The 23,189-nt window shown below is 32.5% G+C and overlaps 1 protein-coding gene across 16 annotated transcripts in view; it reads right to left on the reverse strand.

Moving 5' to 3' along the window:
- Positions 1-23,189, reverse strand: part of pHCl-1 (pH-sensitive chloride channel 1) — a 1,184,550-nt gene that overhangs the window by 10,860 nt on the left and 1,150,501 nt on the right. For 6 of the 16 annotated variants that reach the window (XM_089080698.1, XM_089080691.1, XM_089080688.1 and 3 more), the window contains 2 exons: positions 6,973-7,086; positions 1,755-6,532 (listed from right to left, as the gene is read on the reverse strand). The exons of 1 other annotated variant lie outside the window; for it this stretch is intronic. In XM_089080698.1, coding sequence (XP_088936824.1) covers positions 6,401-6,532; positions 6,973-7,086 — 246 coding nt within the window. In that variant the 3' untranslated portion in view covers positions 1,755-6,400. Of the gene's footprint in view, positions 1-1,754; positions 6,533-6,972; positions 7,096-12,921; positions 13,103-14,792; positions 14,865-23,189 lie in introns of those variants that run through there. 9 more of the 16 variants (XM_089080696.1, XM_089080692.1, XM_089080699.1 and 6 more) reach the window with 5 other exon arrangements.

Raw genomic sequence — 23,189 nt, forward strand, 5'->3', positions numbered from 1 at the left:
ATATGTCAATGACATTATAATGACAGTACCGGATGAGCACGTTAATAACATTTTAATGAATTTTAATGCTGTGCATTCGAAACTGCAATTTACTATAGAGATTGATAAACAACTTAACTTCTTAGATACCACCCTTTATGTCAAAAATGATATTATCATGTTTGATTGGTACCACAAACTAACATTTTCTAGGAGATACTTGAATTTCGCGTCCCAGCATTCCATTTCACAGAAGAGTTATAGGCAGTTATGGTCGATAGGATTTTTTATCTTTCTCATCCAATCTTTCACATGAGAAATTTCGAATTCATGATAAAAACACTCTTAAAGAATGATCTTTGAATTTCATCTTTGAAACGATTAACAAAAGAATTAGATTTTTAATCTACAATCATATGAAATATAAATCTAACGCTGAAGACACTTTATGCATTGAACAGAAAAGATCTTCGTAGTTCACTCTTCCTTATGTTAAAAATGTCACCGAAAAATTTAAGAACATCCTGAAAGAAACGAATAAAAAATTAGCCTTCTTTAGTTTTAATAAATTAAATAAATTAATTAGAGTACACAAAGATCCCGTCCTACTGTTAGACAAAAAAAATGTTGTCTACAAAATAAATTGCATACAATGTAATGCATCAAATGTTGGATAAATGGACAAACAATTAAGAACTAGGGTTAGTGAACACCGGAGACACATTAGATGGAACACGTCCACACATTCTGTTATTACTGATCACAGGATAAGTCAAAAGCATGATTTCGATGGAAAAATGTGAGAGTTTTGGATATTGGACAGAAAAAAATTTTAATAAAACACTAATTTCAGAGATGGTGCATATTAAACAACAAACTAAGGCATAAATTTGCAAACAGACACAGAGTTCCTTAGTCTCGCATATCCTCCTATGCTTAATAATATAAAAACATAATCTGTATCTCTTTTCATAACAAACTCGACTTTCAATTCTTACTTTCTGTTATTTAATTTTATTACCAGTCAGTCATTGCATGAGTCTCTCTCGGTTTACTCCACGGTATCGCCCCACTTTTTTAAAAAAATTTTTATTTGAAAAAATATTTACGGACTAATTACTTTTTATACTATTGATTGTTATAATTTTGATCACGAGAGATACTTCGTTATTAACCATGCATTATGATGGCCACTAATCATTTGCTTGTCTTTATTTAAAAGTCATCCAGTTCTGGACGATATCTTCGGGGTGAGTGTTTTCAGCAGTTTTGTTTTTTTTTCTCTTTTTTGACTGTTTTTTCTATGAAACTATATTTTAACTTTTAACTTCACTAACAATTTTCCTTTTATAAATATTTTCACATAGCGTCTCCAATATCAGTTTTGGAATTGTTGTAACAAGGTCTCTCGAAATATCGTCCTTCCTCCATGGCGGTTACATTCTTTAAGATTCATCATGTACGCTCCAATCATGTAACATCGATTACGGTAATTATATGTACGATACTTACTGAAGATGACCCGAAAGAAAGTCGAAACGTTTGGAAATGACTTCTGATTAAAGACGTGTACAAAAATTATTTTGCACTCTATTTTCTGTTCTTGACTCTTATAGCCCTTATTATCTTATCTTGTTTTTAAAACTATTACCACATGGGGGTTAGAATAGAAAGATTCTTCAATGAAGATACAGAGATATGTACCACTTTGATTCTATTTTTTTTAAATGAAAGATATTGTTAACTAGATTCTATTTTTTAATTAGGTACAACAATTTCTTTTTTTTTTCAAGCGTTATACTTGACACTCTTTTTTTACCTTTTTTAGAAAGGTAATTTTATAATGATAAACAAATGCATTAAAAAGAAAAATGACTTATTGTAAACCAAACAGTCGTGACTCTTCAGACAGAAAACATCTTCATTTTTTCGCAAGATTTATTTTCGTAAGTATATGTATTATAAGATTCATTCTTAATTAAAGTTTAATTAAAGTTTATTAAAATCTCGTTATACAATTTTGTAGTGTCACCAAAAACGAAGCAAAATTTGTACACGAAGTACAATTTGTACATGTTAGCAAACATCTTAAAAGACTTCTTCAAGCACTTTATAATAGTTGTGTGATATTGAATTAATACCAACACAAAGACATTGCCCAAAGCATAAACATTATATCGACTCTGATCGAATCGAGAAATATTTGTGGTATTTTTCTATGTCAAAAAAAGGCAAATACAATCAATAATATAGTTGCAAATACAATCAATAATACAGTCATAGTAATACAGAAAATATTTAATTTGAAAGATACCACACTTCTCTTGTAACTTGTATGATAATTACATATTGCTTTTCCGTGAATATGAAATATATTGCTATTCCGTGAACATCGAACAAATGATTCGTGAAAGCAGCATCATTACTGACTATACAAACATCTCGTGAAACTGTTGCAGATCGAATATCTTACTGCAGAGAAGTTTGCATACTTGCATTAGGAACAGAATTCGAACATGAAAAATTAATTGGCGGGCCAAACAAAATAGTAAAGATCGACAAGTGTAAAATAGGTCATCGCAAATATCACAGAGAAGGTATCGTAGAAGGTTTCTGGATTCTCGAAATGATTTATCACGGACATTCAATCAATTATCTAGAAATTTGTCCAGAAAACAAAAGAGAAATTACGAAAATATTTTAATTACATTAATAAAAAAAAAAAAAATACGTAACACTGGCACTGAAATACATATTCTGAAATACAAATTCTTGGAAAGGTTACATTAATCTCAAGAATCACGGATACATTCATAAAACAGTGAATCATTCTAAAGAATTTGTTGATTCTGAAACTGACGCACACAATCAAAGTATCAAATTATCTTGGCGCCTTGATGCGCCGCCAATTATCTCGTGGTGGTGTGCATTCAGCTCAATTATCCGATCTATGTGCGAATTTATGTGTCGCATACGCAAATTAAACATAAATCCATTCAATCAAATGTTAAAAGATATTAAAACATTTTACCTACAATTAATTAATGTTAAATTAGAAATAAGCAAAATATTACTAACAATAAGTTTAATAATTAATTAAATAAATATTATATTACGTTTATTAGAGATCTACGAGTATTATTTAAACCCTCCCTCGCCTACATGTCTATTATTTATACATCTATTAACAATTAGTACCAGATAATATTAGTATAAACCGTTATATGTTTCGAAATTTTTTTATTAATAACTTTGTAATAAATAATGAGCGACTAAAATCTCTTTAGGATTATTCAAAATCATGACCTTGATAACATATCATTAAGATTATAGTATTAGTCTTCATTATTGTAAGTTTTATTTAACATTTTTACTATTTCACCATAAAAAATCTTCCCGTGCTAGTCGCCAAAAATCCTTTTAGAGGCTTTTCTAAAAGAAAAGTTTCCATAAAATTTCATCGAAATTGGAGGTATGTCGTTTTCGGAATACTATTCTCAGTTTTTAATTTAATTTAAACTAAAGAATAATATGAAAAAGATAACTTCTTCCTACTGCATATTCAAAAATTAAATAATGATGGCTTCAAGTTGGTCTTTTTTATTTGTAATATAAATTGATAAGGAGGTGGCAAAAACTACAAAATACGAAATAAAATAAGTCATAACTTATTCAAAGGGGAAAAGTATTGTGGCGATCTTATTTCCTTTTTTAAAAAAATATCGATGATATAAAATTTTTTAATTTTTTACAAAATCAGTTAATCTTGACAATACTACAAAGAAAAAAGCACATGTATTTTCCTTTTCTATGTTATCATTATTTGATTTCGGAAAATGAGTTAGTAGCCCCTTGCTGTAATTGTTGCTTTGTAATTAATTGTTTATGATGTCATTCGTAAATCAGTCAAATGACATTTTGTTATAACTTTTGTAGATGGTACATACTCTCCATCTTGAGATATTGAAACTTTCTTCTAATCTATATTTAGTTATTATGTTTTCTCGTTAGATACAAAATATTTGATTTTCTCCACATTGTAATTTTCCCACATTTGTATATTTTTTATAAATATATTTATAAAAGTTTTAAATAACTTTCAACCTTTTCGCAGAATCTACAAATTTTTGAAATTGATTGGCATGAATCAAATTAAATTTTAATAATATATTTGTAACAAGATTCAAATAAATGAACATATTAGTATATTCAATAAAAAATAAATAGGGATCAAAGGGGTTAGACAAGATTTTTAGCACTTTAACATTTATTTTTTAAATTTTGGAGTTTATTAAATAATTCAAGAAACATTTTTATTTTTATTGCTCTAACTAATCTAAACGTTTACGTTTTTGAAACATAACAATTAAGAGTTATATCTTCCCCTTATCAATTTGATAATATTAATTAAATCTTTGCAAGAAATTTTTGTAGCAAAAATATTTAGCTAGGATTGAAATCTCACTCTATTATCCGAGATTTTAATCAGAGTCCATAAAATCAATCTGTCAACTACTGAAGCATGTGGTAATATTTATCGCAATAACCGAATAATTATATAATTTCTTCGTTCAATTTTGTTAATGTGGGGGAGGGAGGCAGCTAGGCATACGTAATAAAAGAACGTCTTTATTAGTCAACATATAGACTAAATAAATAAATTTAATATTACTACAATACGTCTTTTTGTAATAATTATAAAGTAAATATTTACTTCGAAATATCCGTTAAATCTTTTTTTGGCACATCGGATTTTGCGAATAAGATATGTTCTAGAAATGGAACAATAGATCTACATTTGATTCTTCCATTGTTATAATAAATAAATAAATATGTAATATACAAAAAACATAAAGATTTTTTTTACAAATCAATATTTGCAAGAACACTAATTATAACAAACTTAAGATCCCAACTAAAAGCAATATTCGATATAATGTACAAATATTTTCAATATTCAACTTCGAAACAATATATAATTAAATACAAATACTATATTATGACTTTTATTGGCTATTCTTAGTGCTTTTATATTAATTTTACCTACATTGTTATACAGCAATGTTCAAATTTTATAATAAATAATTTAAAATAAAAAAAAGAATCTTGTCTTTTATTACATATTATATGACAAATATTATATATAACAATTTGTAATGACACTCATTATTAGCATTTTTGCTTAAAAAAATAATTACTTATCATAAAATATAACGGTTGGTTATATTTGACTTTAAGAATACTCGAACTCTTCGGCAGATAATGAAATATAATCGTGTTCTTTCTTCCGCTCGGCCACTCTGCTATATTGTTTATATGATCAAAATTCTTACAACATAGAATTTGTAATAGGAGATTATCAAATTTCAAATTTAATTGCATATTTTCCAAAAACTAACTAATTCACGCAAATTATTCATACTTTAATATATCAAATCTTCCCTCTTTGAATAACTCATTTTATTTAATATTTTATAGTTTTTGCTGTGTCTTTGTGTAAGTGCATTTAGTATCAGCATATTCATATAATATTATATAATATCATAAAGAAAAATTTCCTTACCTTATGATCATATAACGAATATGAATTACATAGTAGCACAAAAAAATGTTAAAAATATAGAAATTAAGAATACATTTGGAAATGTATCAATATAGTACTAGAAATGTGTAGTGTTGGATGTGGATGTGGACATGGATGTTCAATACTTGTTTGTCAATATATTTTGAAACGCATCATAAAAGAATGTTAAGAATGGATGTTTGTCTGTAATTATTATATTACCTTTGATCGTCGTTAACTAAGCTAAGCATTATTCTTTATGCTTAGCTGAAGTGGTCGCCAGCGATTATTCTATCTAAGATATAAGAAAGAAAACAGACTGAGATAAGTGCATATGGCCGCTGCATGTGATCGCAAAACATGATCTACTTTCTGCACAAAGAAGTGTTTTTTTGGAAAATTATCACACGTAAGAGAAAAAGGAAACTAGTCAGAGATAATTCCCCTGTTGGTATTTTTCTTTTTTATGTTGTGCTTTCAAATATTTTTGAATTAGCAATTCTTTCTCTCTTCAGAAAAATTTTTTTATCTTTCAGAAATTCCATGTATTCGTTATAGTTAATTTGTTTCATTTGTTGAATTATAGAGTAATATTAACAATTTAATTTTAGATTTATTTTAAATATTTATTTGTCTACATTATGTGTTGTTGTCTTTATATCTAATAATTATAATAAATATTATGACAAATGATTATCAATGTCTTTTATCGATTCTACTTCGAAACATTTTTGATCTTAAAAAAAACTTGAGTTTAAATTTGATTTTTATGGCACAAATTTCAACATCTATTGCAAAGCTTCGTTGTTGCTCATACCAGCAAAATGGGAAATATCTCAAAGATAGTTATACATTATTCTACGAAGTGCCTTTGTAGTGAATGAAGAAAAAAGTGAGGAACATGAAATAGGCGATTGGAAAAGTGATCCTTGCTATCACGTCGATCGTCTTCGCTACCCTAATCGGATGCGGCGGATCCTTTTTTCTTAACTGCAAGAAGAAAAGTCTTTTTATTGTGACCAAGGTTTGAAAAATTTAAATCTAAGGCTTTTAAAATTTTTATTGATCGATCATGTGTAACATTAATAAGAATCAATAATAAGCAAAAGAGGGCAAAGAATTGCCATATATTAGATTTTTTGTAATATAAAAGAGCATAAAATTATTATTTATATTCTTATTTATAATGTTATTTATTCTTATAAAGTTCAATTTTCTAAATTAACGAAAGATTTGTGTATGTAATAACATTTAATATATTTAATATTTATTGTATATATTTTAAATTACATTTAAAATTAATAATTAAGTTTACTATACAAAGTTATATATGTACAATGTTGTATTTTTTAGTAAAGAAAAATAAGCAATAACATTTTTATATAATTGATTATTATATACTTGTATATACATATAATAAATTTGCTTACCTCGGCGGTGCAACCATTCGTTGCAGTGTGCGTGCAGGGATTAGGTCCGCAGTTGGTACAAGTGACAATCTCGTTCGGTCCAGTGCCACCGGTAGTAGTTCCGCCTTCCCGCTTCTTTTTACCCTACGACAGGGTCTCCGTAAAAGAAACTTATAACACTTATAATTCTCAATTATAATATGTCGTTTTTAAACAACGATCCATTCTTTAGATTTATCCTCTTTATAACCCTTATTCTTTTTTAAGCTCTTCTCTCTTGCAAAACTTTTTTTTAATTTTTCATGCAAGCATCGACAGTTTTTAATCTTTAATTTTTTACACTTTCTATTATATATTTATTGATATCTTCATTATTTTTACAGGAATAAACAACTAATGCGAATAAATCAATCATCGTTAATATTAGGTGTACAAAAAAGTTCTGAGCTTTTTTTTGTAAAATTCAATCTTTATTCAAAAACAAACCAAAAAATATTAATCAGCGAAATATTCCCCGTTTGCATCAACGACTTTTTGCCATCTTTCGGGTAGCTTGCGAATTCCTTGACGATAGAAGCTCATCGGCTTCGAAGCGATAAAGTCAATCAATTATTTTCGTATCTCTTCAAATCTCACGAAATGTGTATCAGCCAAATGATGCTGCAGCGACCGGAATAGGTAGTAATCGGAAGGCGCCATGTCTGGGCTATACGCGTACGGGAGAAGTTCCCAGCCTAACGCAAAGATATGATCCTGAGTCGCTTTCGTAACATGTGGTCGAGCATTGTCATGAAGCAAGATCACTTTACGACATCCTTGGCCAGTAAATGGCCTCTTTTCTTCTAATGCATCGCTCAAATTGGTCAATTGTTGTTGGTAGCGGTCTGCCGTGATTGTTTCACCCGGTTGTAACAACTCGTAATACAACACTTTTCCAATCCCACCAGATACAGAGCAAAACCTTCTTGGCGTGACTATTGGGATGTGGTGTCGATGTCGAAGGTTGACCAGGGTCCCCATGATTTTCTACGTTTAGGATTATCATAAAGAATCCACTTTTCATCGCCTGTAATGATTTTGTACAGAAAATCTTTTTTTCGGAACTTTGAAAGCAAAGTGAGTGCAGTGTCACGCCGACGATTTTTGTTGTCTTCGGATAATTCATGCGGAACCCATCTGCCTTCTTTCTGAACCTGTCCCATCGTATGTAAACGTACGGAAATGGTTTGCTGTGTAACGCCAAGCTGTTCTGCAAGCTCCTTTTCAGTTTGCGCAGAGTTTGTATCCACCAGTGCTTGCAATTCGTCCATTTCAATCTTTTGAGGGTGTCCAGCACGCGGTTCATCTTCAAGACTAAAAACTCCTTGGCGAAATTTTTGATATCATCTTTTACATGTAGTATAACTTACAGCGTTCTCTCCATATGCAGCACAAATCATTGCAGTGCTTCAGCAGCATTTTTCTTCAGATGAAACGCGAAGAGGATGGAAAATCGAATATGCTCTTTTGTTATTGCCATTGTGAACACTACTGATTTTTGAGGTTATGTGCATCAAACGCCAAACCGTATGACATTTTAGAAGACCAAATGTCAACGCTTTAAAACCGCAAAAGGGCGGGAAGATATATAAAATTTAAATTGTTATTTCGGTTGTATGAAATCTAAAGCTCAGAACTTTTTTGTACACCTAATACATTTGAGATTATTTTTTAAAAAATATATTATTTTTAAAAAAATGTTATATAAACAATGAGTCAATTCAACTCCATTATCAAAATATGAAAGCTGTATTGACATAAACCACAGATAATCAGAAACATTTAAGCTTCTTAACTTTTGCTTAACTGTTTACATGAAGTTACGCAAAATATTTAACACTGACATATTATTATTACATTAATATAAAGAACATGTATATAAATTCAAAATGAGTATCTCGTACTTCTATGCACGCAAATACACGTATTTTCATTAATCACATTTGTGCAATATTGACAAGATTATTGCTAACAACAATTGATGCTTTTTATTAATTACTTGTGAGTATCAGACTTCGAAATTTGTCAATTTATTCGTGGAACATACTGTATACGGGAAATGTAGCTCGAATGAATAATAAACAAACCGTTAGGAATAGAAATATTACTGTGTCTGATGCATCATTGAGTTATTATAGAGTAACCTATTTTTTAACTCTCGCTTCTATAATTAGAGAAAAATCCGTCTTCTAAAAACATACATAAATAAATTATCGGCTTCTTATAAATGTATGCATTAACAGCATGATAAGCTTTTGGTTTTGATAAAAGAAAACAATTAAGCTCGTAAAGGCATATAATATCTTCGAAAAAGTAGTAGCAGAAATATGAATAAAGTATCATTTGCGTGTTATAAACAGATGTAAAGTATGCGATATTTAATATTAATTTAAAATGTTACTGACAATTGTTCTAAAATAATATCAAGCAACTTCAATTATCATTTGAACAAGTAGAGAAATAGCTGATAAAAATAGTGAACATTTTAGATCAAATACAAAAAAGCATATTTGTTTTACTTTTAATACACATTAAATACAATTGTAATCTTTATTATATCAAAGAATCTGTCATGAATGTTACAATTATATGATATGATGTATACTACGCGACAATGATTCACGTGAGTTCGCCGGTCCCGCCGAAGCTCTAACTTATCGGTCTGATTTATTCAGGTAAGGTTGATAACATCGAATATTGAACGCGCACGCGTGCTTCGAAAAGGTGTATCTCGAAAGGAGGAGGAACACATGTAGTAATAAAGAATAATAAAAATAATTAATCTTTTATTTATTTCATCTTTCTTTTTTTTTAATTTAGAAATGCGTGAATTATATCTCCGTCGTGTTACAGATATGCATCTTTATATTTATCTGTATAAATGTATAATTTGTAATATGTATGTTTTGAATTATATATTTATCCAAATAGATATAAAAGACAATAGACTAATAAATAGCTAAATAATGTATAAGGAGATAGAAATTAAGATAATTAGATAATTGATTAAAATTAATACACATTAATACACATAACAAGTTTCTCAAAGATATTCTTTTTATTGAAAATGAAATTATGTGAATGAAAATGTTCCTTTGTCAAAAATTTTGATGGTTCTAAAAAGAACCGTTTAAAGAATATTGAATATCTTACTGAAAAATTCAATAATCTGTCCAGTATCCTTTTCGTGCAACTACTTGCTATAATCTTTTCTCCAATGGGCCGCTTTTCGAAATTTTCGAAAAATTGCGATTTACGCTGTAAGCCCATATATTTCTCGCATGTGTAACCAGATTTTGTTTAATTTTTTCATGACCACAATCCCATAAATTCGCAATTATTCCTCAAATATTTTCAATTAAATTGAGATCTGGAGATTTGGATGGCCAATTCAAAACTTTAATCTCTGGATGTTGAGCGAACTATTCTTTAACAATGTTAGACGTATGTATAGCTATTATCCTGTACTAATCGAAATGTTGGCATATCTTTTTCCATGTATATTCTTCGAACGTTGGAGAGTAATACGCTCTCCAGAATATTCACATATTCGAAGGCATCCATATGCGGTGATACTTCAATTAGTTTTCCAGGACAATGTGCTCTTATTCATCTCCACATAGCACAAGTAATGCGCTGACTTCGCTCATGAGGAACTACATATTTTTTATCAAAGCGATAGTTGCCTCCACACATGTAGACGTCGATTATGCCCCGAACAAAATACTTTTTCATCCGTCCAAATAGTTTGATCCTAATCTTTCGGTTAAGTTGTGTTTAATTGATGCAGTGCAAAAGCGACACAATTATCGCGATGTTCGCTCGTTAGAGCAATTTTACGTGCAGCATGATAATAATGTCCGCTTCGTGTAAACATCTTTACGCTGTTCTACTAGATATCTGTAAATCTAATTGTTTTACAGAATGTGATACCGGAAGAAAAGGATTCAAATCTATTTGACTCACAAGAAGTCTATTTTCTTCGGCGGTCGTAGATCGTTGGCTACGATTGTGTTCCCGCTTATTCTTTAAGCCCTCCGCTTCCTCTTCTTGCCATCGCTTGATTCACTTCAACACATTTGTTTCACTGCACGGAATACGAAATGCAATATCTCGTACAGCTACTCCCACATCCCAATAATGCGGATGAACAAGATCTAAATTATCTGCCATAGTTGCACGACACAAGAGAGATTGAAACCAATGAATTGCCGATTACATTTTGTTTCTTATCTGTAGTAACATTAGTGTCGTGCAATTATGGTAGGCAATCTTTAAGGCGTCAACCACAATTTTTTGAAAATTTGAACGATCTATTGGAAAGATGATAACAATAATTGCATACAAGATCGATTATTCGGATGCGCATAATTTTATTTCTAATAAAAGAATATCTTTGAGAAACTTGTTATGTGTATTAATTTTAATAAAATACCTAATTTTCTTAATTTCCATCTCCTTATATTTATCTCTTATATATATCTCCTTATATTATTTAACTATTTATCAGTCTGTCGTCTTTTATATCTATTTGGATAAATGTATAATTCAAAACGCACATATTACAAATTATACATTTAAACAGATAAATATAAAGATGCATACGACCTGTAACACAACGAAGATATAATTCGCGCATTTCTAAATTAAAAAAAGAAAAAAAATGAAACAAATAAAGAATTAATTATTATTTTTATTATTCTTTCTTTTATTATTTTTATTATTTTTATTATTTTATTATTCTTTCTTCATTCATTTGCATGTGTTCCTTCCGATGTGCATCTTTTCGAAGTGCGCGCGCGCGTTCAGCATTATCGACGTTATTGACCCTGTCTGAGTAAATCAGGCCGTTAGAGCTCCGGTGGGACCACGCGAAACATTGTCGCGTAGTATACAAGCAGTGCAATGATTCGCGGGAGTACGCATAGTAGCGCGTAACATTACATTGACGACATTGAATAACCGCGTGTGCGCGAATTTTATTAGAACATCAGCAATTATAAAAATAATAGGTAATTTTCTTTAAGGGTTCTATTCTTTTTCTTTTCAATAAAATTTAAATATTTAAAATTTAAATATTTTTATTATTATTTATTCTTTATTTAAAAATGTACACACGTAACCCGTAGAGTACAATATGGTAAAATAAAAGTGAAAGTAGTTGTAAAATAGAATTAAATATGATCTTATTTTGTTTTCAATTTCAAATAAAAAACATTGCATTGAATTTTATTATGTTTTTTCCATTGCGTATACAATTATACATATATCCATACATAAACTAAATCTCTGTTATATATCGCTTTTCAGACTAAATACTCACTTCACTGAACTAAGTATTATTTAAACAGTTCTTTTCAGAACTATCAAATAGTATTTCAGAACCATCAAATTGTTTGATGAAGAAATACGCTCAGCATAATTACATATAATTTTATTATCTACAAAAAGAAAAATTTTGAAAAATTAATATTCAACATTAATAAATGATCTATTTCTTCCTCATACTTATTTATTCTACGTAATTGTAAGTATATATCTATATAATATATAATTTTTAATGTAACTATATAATAAATTATAAATTTATATAATTAGCTCTGAAAAGCGATATATAATTTATGTTTGGATTAATTGTATATGCAATGGAAAAAAAACATAATAAAATTCAATGCAATATTTTTTATTTAAAATTGAAAATAAAATAACTAGATCATACTTAGTTATATCTTACAATTACTTTTATTTTATTTTACCATGTTGTACTTCACGATTTTACGTGTACATTTTTAGACAAAAAATAAATAATAATAAAAATATTTAAATTTTAAATATTTAAATTTAGACGCCAACTACCGGTGAGTAAAGCTTGTTACGTTAAATCTTGCTTTCTAGACAGGATCAGATTTCTGTTTCTGATTTGTCCCCACGGGGCATTCTTCTTGCAGAACTTGACCTAGCAAAATCCTAGTCTTTCTTGCATTAAAAGGAAGGCTAGCGATCCAAGTATACTTATCAAATTTACAAGTTGTCCCTTGCCTATATAGCTGTTCAGCAATTTTCAATACCCGGCCGCACGGCCGCGCAGGCGTCGAGGAGCATGTGACCGCTGCTGGCATAGAAGACAAGCCAATAACAAACGCGACTGTACATAGAAACGTACTAACTGTAAGTGAGAATAACACAGACATTCAGGATTCCAAAATGAAACAGTCCTCACAAATTAGATCTTCCTAGTTACAATTGTTACAACAGCAACAACTCTCTTCTAGACAACATGTTCAAGATAGAAAATCATTCGCATACACTCAAAATTAAAATTAACAAAAAGTTGCAAATAAAAAAAGGATGACAAATAATCCGGAAAAAATCTTAGTTAACAAAAGACAAACTCGAATTAACGACTATTGGCTAAACATACTAAGTACCAGGAATAAATATGATAAGTTACGAGGGTAGTCTGAAAAGTTTTGAGCCTAACATAGAAACAAGTATTTTTTCGGTCAAATATAGTTTTATTTTTCAACATAAGCTCCTTTTAAGTCGATACACTTTTCCCATCGATATTCTAACCTCTTTAACCCCTCTAAATAATAGTTGGCGTCTTGCTCCGCAAAAGGCGTTTACGTATGCGATGATCTCCTCGTTCGATGAAAATCTCTGTCCTCCAAGCGAAACTTTAAGCTTAGGAAAGAAGAAAAAGTCGCTGGGGGCCAGATCTGGTGAATACGGTCAGTGGTCAACCAATTTGAAGTGCAGTTCGTGAATTTTGGCTATGGCGACCGCCGAAGTGTGAGTAGGAGCATTGTCTTGATAGAACTTTCTTCTTCTTCAAATGCGGCCGTTTTTTCTGCAATTTCTGCCTTCAGCTTATCAAGTAATGATGCGTAATACGCTCCCGTTATTGTTTTATCTTTTTCAAGATAATCGATACACACAATTCCGTGACTATCACAAAAAATAGTCGCCATTACTTTCTCAGCTGATGAAACCGTCTTCACCTTTTTCGGAGCAGGTTCACTCTTTGCAGTGCACTGTTTTGACTGTTCTTTTGTTTCTGGAGTGTAGTGGTAGATCCAAGTTTCATCTACAGTTATGAATCGACGCAAAAAATCTGACTCGTTTCGCTTGAACCGCTCCAACAGGAACCTTGGAATTGTTCATTCGAATTCGTTTTTGGTCCAAAGTGAGCAAGCGCGGCATCCAACGCGCGGATAGCTTACGCATATCCAATTCTTCAGTCAATATATGACAAACGCGTTCTTTTGATATGCCTATAGCCTCTGCTATCTCTCTAATCTTGATTCGACGGTCGTCCAATACCATTTGGTGAACATTTTCAATGTTATCAGTGGTGGTCGCAGTTTTTCGCCGTCCCGAACACTCATCATCAGCCAAGCTGGCACGTTTAAATTCAGCTGCCCATCATTTTACGGTGGCAAATGATGGGGCAGAGTCCCCGTAAACAGCGTCCAACTTGATTTTAATTTGCGCAAGCGTATTGCCTTTCAAATGTAAGAATTCAATCACGGCACGATTCAATTTTTTCCATTTTTACAAAAACACTGACATCGACTGACACAAACGACTAAACAATAACTGAGCGTCCAAAATGGCTGAAATTTTCACAAAAGTCTTTCAAAGCATATACTATTATAGTACTAGAATGATTTTGACGAGTAACGTTATCTTCATGTTAAGGCTCAAAACTTTTCAGACTACCCTCGTAGGTGTCAAGGATGACCAAGAATCAAATATCGAAAACAGTACTATCTTAACAAATAAAATAACAAACAAGTCACCTCCGATCTTCATGGAAGGAGTCAAATAGCCCCGCTAATAGACGTGCCCAAACTGCTAAAAACCAATACACACTAAAAATATTAAGAAACAACATGGTTAAAATACAACCTCTTATAACAGAGAAATATTTACCTATTATGGAAACTCTTAAACAGAAAGGAAACTATGTGGTTTCTACTATGGTTTCACTTACATAAAATGAATAAAAGTTTCAAGGTTATTCTACGAAACATGCATCCTAGCAGATATAAAGGAAATAAAAAACGAAATAGAAGCACTAAACCACAAAGATATGAGAATAATTAATATCTCTGAAGCTAGAACAAAAAAACCATTATTTTTTGCTAAATCTTTTACCGGCTATTTTTTTGTAAAGTTACAACAGCAAGATAACAACAAGGATATTTACAGAATTAAATACTTATATACAATCATTAAATTCGAACAACTATATAAAAAAAGGGACATACCACAATACAAGGTGACAAGCATATGGGCACACAAAAAGCTATTGTTTTAGAAGTCTGAGGTGCGTAAAATGCACAGAAAATCATTTGATCATTGACTGGCCTAGAGGAAACAAAAAGTTAAATGTCATAATTATAGAGGTAACCATCCTGCAAGCTATAATACAAAGACTGTGAGATCCATGCAACGGAAGCTCTTCCCTAGACTAAGGGAAAAAAAGAAAAATGAATACAATACAGAAGTGGAACAAAATAAAATATCATTGAACAAACCCACAGTAAGACAATTTCAGCCTAACAGTAGCTATGCTCAAATAATAAAAGAAAGAAACAAGTCACTGCAGCATATAAAAGAAGACAGTGATATAAATAACAACAATAGACAAACTAACAACAAATTGGAAGAAATGATTATTCAGCTAATGAACAAAATGGACATTATTGTTGTACCCTAGATGGGCTACCTTGTTATTAGAGATAGTCGGATTCGCCAAGTCTTAAGGGTTGGAACCTCGAGCAAGATCACTGGGTAAAGGAATTTTCTCGAAATTACTGACACACACTTCTCTTCAAATTGCTGAATTTATTTTAATCATGGCACAATCGGTTAATATTATAATTGCTATATTTTTCACACGCGATTGAAGATCGTCGGGCGGCTCGGCGCGTTAATTCGTTGAGAACTACATTTGTAATTCTAAAATGTTCCTTGATATTCTCGTGACTTTTCGTTGTTATTGTAGTTTTTAATTTTATGATATTTCTAATTTCTTAATTGCATTAGCTAGCACGTTTTCGTTGTTTTGGATAATGTTTTTTTGATTGATTTGTTTATATGGGCTATCATTGCGTTTATAATTTTAATTTGGTTTTTTATTATGTGTTCTGTCGTTTGTTATTTGTTATGTAGAATATTTAATTGTTCGTTGATTTTTTGTCGTCATTGTCCATTTCCAAATAATGTTTTGGCAACGGTTCCTATTTCATGGATCAGTCCTTTTTGTTTTCATATCTTTCGTTTCATACAGAGAGCTTATTCTTTTAATTAAATGTTTTAGCTAATAATTATTTTCAATAATATTATTCAATAATATTAGGTGTACAAAAAAGTTCTGAGCTTTAGATTTCATACAACCGAAATAACAATTTAAATTTTATATATCTTCCCGCCCTTTTGCGGTTTTAAAGCGTTGACATTTAGCCTTCTAAAATGCCATACGGTTTGGCGTTTGATGCACATAACCTCAAAAATCAGTGTTCACGATGGCAATAACAAAAGAGCATATTCGATTTTCCATCCACTTCATGTTTCATCTGAAGAAAAATGCTGCTGAAGCCACTGCAATGATTTGTGCATATGAAGAGAACGCTGTAAGTCATACTACTGTAAAAGATGGTATCAAAAATTTCGCCAAGGAGATTTCAGTCTTGAAGATGAATCGCGTGCTAGACGCCCTCAAAAGATTGAAACGGACGAATTGCAAGCACTGCTGGATATAAACTCTGGATGTAAACTGAAAAGGAGCTTGCAGAACAACTTGGCGTTACGCAGCAAACCATTTCCGTACGTTTACATACGATGGGAAAAGTTCAGAAGGAAGGCAGATGGGTTCCGCATGAATTATCCGAAGACAACAAAAATCGTCGGCGTGACACTGCACTTACTTTGCTTTCAAAGTTTCGGAAAAAAGATTTTCTGCACAAAATCATTACAGGCGACGAAAAGTGGATTCTTTATGATAACCCTAAAGGTAGAAAATCATGGGTTGATCCTGGTCAACCTTCGACATCGCCAAAGCCCAATAGCCGCACCAAGAAGGTTTTGCTCTGTATTTGGTGGGATTGGAAAGGTGTGTTGTATTACGAGTTGTTACAATCAGGTGAAACAATCACGGCAGACTGCTACCAACAACAATTGACCAATTGACCAATTTGAACGATGCATTAGAAGAAAATGCATTGATGACTTTATCGCTTCGAAGCCGGTGAGCTTCTATCGTCAAGGAATTCACAAGCTATCCGAAAGATGGCAAAAGGTCGTTGATGCAAACGGGGAATATTTCGCTGATTAATATTTTTTGTTTGTTTTTGAATAAAGATTGAATTTTATAAAAAAAGCTCAGAACTTTTTTGTACACCTAATATATACAAGGTGTCCCAAAACTTCCGCATTTGGAATACACTATGTGATTCTTTATGCTAAAAAAAACAACTTTTTACAGGGTATGTGTGTGTGTGTGTGTGTGTGTGTGTGTGTGTGTGTGTGTGTGTGTGTGTGTGTGTGTGTGTGTGTGTATGTGTGTGTGTGTGTGTGTGTGTGTGTGTGTGTGTGTGTGTGTGTGTGTGTGTGTGTGTGTGTGTGTGTGTGTGTGTGTGTGTGTGTGTGTACATATAAACGCTCTGACACGACACAAGTGTCTGAAGTGCTGCACGTTGTTCTGTCGATCCTGATCGCGCAAATTCCGCGTACGCCCATTCGTTAACTTCAATAGCTCAAAGTTCAATTCCTACTCATCGGATCTCTTTTGACAAAGAACTTTTCGTTTTAAAATTTCACGGAGAATACGTTGACAACGGGCGGTACGCCAGTTCTGGAACACCCTGTATATATATATATATAATAAAAATTATTTTATGCAATATTAGGATTATGTATCAAAATTAGCATCTCGTACGTAATAGTTATTTTAGAAAATTAATGAAACAAATATTAATATTAATAAAATAAAACATTGTATTTTTTTTTGCCTTAAAACCATAAAAATTTATTTTAATAAATTTTATTTTATATTAAAACTTAAAATTTTATATCTATTACAATAGATGTTCGAAATTTTTACCATCGCATTCTATGCACAATTGTGCACGCCTTAATAAATTATGCATTGCATTTCGAATTATTTATGATATAATAATGGCAATAGCTTCATTAATTTTCTCAGTTCTTCAGGATTATGTTCCCAATAATCTGTTCTCAATAAACATATTCTTTAATATGGCCCCAAAAGAAATAATCTAAGGACGTCAAATCAGATGCCGGCCAATTTATTGGACCGCTGTGTCCTATCCATCTTTCTGAAAATTTAATATTTAATATTCGACATGCATTTCTGAAATTATGAGGTGGCGCTCCATCATGTTGAAAAAACATATTTTGCCGTTGTAAAGGCATTTGTCCATTAAATCTATACGATCAGAAACAAAAGCAAAAGCAGAAACAAAAACAGAAACAAAATGTTGTCAAAAGAAACAAAATTAGTAAACGTTAATATGGATTATACGCCAACAGAATATTGTGACATGCTTTTAATTTATTGAGAGTATGGACAAAATGCTCGTCTTGCTGCTCGCGAGTATGCAATACGTTTTCCAGAACGCAGAAGATCTGACAAAACGTTTTTTCAAGCCTAGTACATCATATTCGTGAAACTGGATCCGCAATGCCTAACAGAAAAGACATAGTTGTGGAATGTTTTACTCGCATTGCCGAAAATGAAGAAGCAGTTTTATTAATTGTGGAAGAGACTCCAACAACTAGCATACGCCAAATAAATTGCGAATTAGATTTGTCGAAGAGTTCAGTGCAACGTATTTTAAAAGAAAATACATTACACGCATATCATTTTACAAAAGTGCAGAATTTATTGCTACGTGATTATGTATCAAGATTAACATTTTATACATGATATGAATTATTGAAACAAGAAAAAATCAACCCGGTTTTGTAGGAAAGATTTTATTCACGGGTGAATCATATTTTACCCGTGAAGGTTTATTTAACACACATAACACACATATTTGGGTAAATGAAAATCCAAATGAATTTCATATAAGGAATTATCAACATCGTTTCAGTATCAACTTATGGGCCGGTATAATGGATGATATGATAATAAATTATATTACATTTATACTATTTTCTAATTTATTAAACTTACTGTCGCGTTTGCGGCGTTACTTCCCGAGATCGCGATACTCGGCGGAGCGCTTTCGGAAAGGAAGAACACTGTTAAAAGAAAAGCTCGCTCTTTATTGAACAAACGGTACAACGGTACAGAAACGCGTCCGGCCACCGCGGAATCTGGCCGTCAAATCTGTATAACAGTTGGAGAAGGACGCGTTGCCAAGGGCCGATCCTCTATTCAAACTCTTATCGATTGATATTGATTAATTTCAGCAGCGCCGAACGGAACACCGCACGGTCGCAACATTACGTTAAATTCTCAACGTAACATGTACTATTGATATTATGTTTCAGATCGGACCTTTCAAAATGCCTATGAGATTAACGGGAGAATTTTATACAGATTTTATAAGAAACGATCTTGTAGATTTGATAGACGATACTTCTTTACATCAACGGCAAAATATGTTTTTTCAACATAATGGAGCGTCACCTCATAATTTCAGAAATGCACGTCGAAATTAAATATTAAATTTCCAAGAAAGATGGATAGGACGCAGCAGTCCAATAAATTGGTCGGCAAGGTCATTTGATTTGACGCTCTTAGATTATTTCTTTTGATGTCATATTAAAGAATATGTTTATCGGGAACAGATTAATAATCCTGAAGAACTGAGAGACCGAATTAATGAAGCTATTGCCACTATTACACCACAAATAATTCGAAATGCAATGCATAACTTATTAAGGCGTGCACAGAATGTTGTGCATAGAATGCGATGGTAGAAATTTCGAACATCTATTGTAATAGATATAAAATTTTAAGTTTTAATATAAAATAAAAATTTATTAAAATAAATAAAATTTATCAAAATAAATTTTTATGGTTTTAATGCAAAAAAACAGTATTTTATTTTATTATAATAATTATTTTATTATAATTAATATTAATATTTGTTTCATTAATTTTCTAAAATAACTATTACGTACGAAATGCTAATTTTGATACATAATCCTAATATTGCGTAAAATTTTTATTTTTAACCGCTGTTAATATTATCAACGTATAGAGCAAGTTAATTAAATAAGTAGAAAAAAACTACAAAAAAATTCAAAAATGTACGCAAAATTACGTTAATATTTAAACATTAATATCTAGGAACACCTTCACTATGTGACGGACCTGAACGCGCGAATAATGGACAGTCCGATTGGACATTTTTAAACGTTTCCTATTCGAAAATTATTATATACTCAACATTTTAGTATTAGAATTTCCGTCTCTAAATGACTTCAGGAACCTGCCATTAGCATGTGGTGCGTTAGATTTAGAACATCCTGTATATATATATATATATATATATATATATATATATATATATATATATATATATATTAATGCACACCATTTATTTAGTTACATGAAAAGACATGTTATGAAAAAAACCGCACGATTTGTTTAGTTATGTAACAAATGTGAAAAATAAAATGTGAAAAATAAAATGTAAAGAGGGTAATTATTTAGAATATCCTCATCACCTCTGATTTTGACAAATTTGGGCTCAATTAACACAATTTCGCTCAAAATAAAAGAATTTGGCAAAAAAAACGCGGCGATCTGCCTCGCGAACCGAGATATTAAGCATTAAAGTTGATCACCTTTTGGTTAGGAAATCTGTCATAGCGACATAATGCAGCAAACTGAGCATGCGTTGTGATTGTATGCATGATAGAGGGGTTCGGAGAGCAAAGCCTACCGAACGGGGATCGAGGGAGCCAAATCCCCTCACTAAGGGTCCAGGGGACAAAACCTCCTGGTGGGGAGATTGGGAGGGCACCACTGTGTAGCGATCAATAGCCCAGCAGAAAGTGGCAGACGTTGTTGCAACCACCATCATCACGCCGCCGAAATCCGGCCAGCGGAGCCAGTCGCTGCGCCGCCAAGTTAGTGGAACTATTTGGAGACATCTCCGACTTTGACTTAGTCGAGGACCCGCCAGCAATCCCGTCAACGAAGCCTCTGCCGCCACCGAGACCAAGGCGCCCGGGCCGGAAGTCGTGAGGCCCGCGGGGAAAACCCGGCGTCCTCACGTCCACCGACCGACCGATATTCCGACCGAGACGATGCGACCGCCGGCAAATCAATCCGCGGCGCCGACGATTCCGCCGGCCACTACTCAAGCCGCAGCACCAACGAACACGCCAACAAGCAACCGACTCACGGATGCTGTCAGATCTATCGATACCGCCGTCCCACCGTCTCATCATCGAGACACGGCTTCCAAGGATCCCTCAGGCCGCCCCACGGATCACCGCCATTCGGTCCGTATACGGTCCTGCCGCACCGTCGCTACCTGTCATCGTCGATGTCGGACAAGGGAAGACCATCGAGGTGTCTTACTTCGCGGTACACGTATCGCGGGTATACAAAGCCCGATTCGGGAGCAAATGCTTCATCCTGCGATTCAATCGTGATGGCCAGTGTAAATATGTCCATGAATTCATGTAAATATATCCGTTATTAAGTTCACATTGTCCGATTATTTTTCTGTCATTCCTCCTTAAAGCGAGGGAAGTGCAGTAATGCTAGATTCAAGACGAGAGTCACGAGAGAGTCAGGGAGTGGGGATGCCGCACACAAGGAGAAAGCATGTCCGTGAGAGTTCGGAAGTTCGGCCGCCGTCGGGTAATAGACGAGGCTTGCAAATCTAGTTCTGACTCTTTCACTCTTTATTCTCACAACTAGCCTGCTCGTTCGGCGATTCTGATTTTTGACCATCGAAACGATCGCGCTTTACGATATAGGCTATGTTCGCTTTAGCGCTTACAGTTATAAGCATTATATTAACCGTTTGAGTCCCAGGGGGTATTGAAAAAACACTGTCGAAGAATCCCAAACAGCGCAACCGCACTTTCTCTAAATGAGTACGAAAAGACCCAAGCAGCGCGATGGCGCTTATTTTATTTTATGTCGAGAAATACCAAGTGGCGCGATAGCGCTTTGTTTATTTTATATCGATGAATCACAATCGGAGCAATAACGCTTCTTGTAGCGCTTCTGTGTTAGGTAACGTGATTCTCGTCTTTTTCTTATCGCTCCGTCACATTTATTGCAGTTTGCAAAGTGATCGGACATATTCTTCCGTAAGTGTTTTTCATTGTTCATAATTGTGTATTTCAAAATGATTAGACGAAGCAACGCAAAAAGTAAGTAAAAAATTAATCTAGATTTACTGTTTAACTTTTCTAAATTTGGTGTATCCCCAAAAAGGTACAATGAATCGAAAAAGAAAATCTATAGCATAATCACAAATCCATGTGATCATATTATTGACGACGATGACGACTACATTGTTCCTGCAAAGCGCAAAAGACAACGCATTTTGAGTACTTCAGAGGATAGTAATAGTGATTTATTGCATCAATGTCTACTGAACAGTCTACGAGTTGCTGAAGACGTTTCTAATCAACGTGATTCTCTCGAGCATAGCGAAGAATCTGATTCGCGATGTAACCTCTCTAGCCAGAGTAAACTCATTGAATACTTTGAACTATTCTTTGATTCGACACTATGGTCACTAATAGTTAAAGAAACTAATAAATATGCGGAGTATTCAAGGCATTTACCTAGAGAATTAGAATCATTTGAAACAGAGATTTGGATACCCGTTACCGTTTTAGAGATGAAGACATTTATAGCAGTGCTGTTGGAAATGGGAATTACAAGAAGATCCAGTATACGTTCGTATTGGTCCGAAAATTCACGTAACATACCGTAGTTTCGAAGAATGTTCTCTCGAAATAGATTTCAACAAATTTTGAAATATTTTCACTTAATTGATAACTCTTTATGTTTTCCACCTGGTCACGAGAAATACGATCCCTGTGCAAAATTTAAGCCACTTGTTGAACACGCTAATAAAGAATTCAAATTACATTATAAATCACACAAAGAATTATCAATTGATGAGTCGTTAGTTGGGACGCTGTGTTATTCTAGCATAATGCAATACTTGCCAAATAAA

The sequence above is a fragment of the Pogonomyrmex barbatus genome, unplaced genomic scaffold (assembly GCF_055798465.1).
Source record: "Pogonomyrmex barbatus isolate J1 unplaced genomic scaffold, ASM5579846v1 scaffold4, whole genome shotgun sequence".
Taxonomy (NCBI): domain Eukaryota; kingdom Metazoa; phylum Arthropoda; class Insecta; order Hymenoptera; family Formicidae; genus Pogonomyrmex; species Pogonomyrmex barbatus.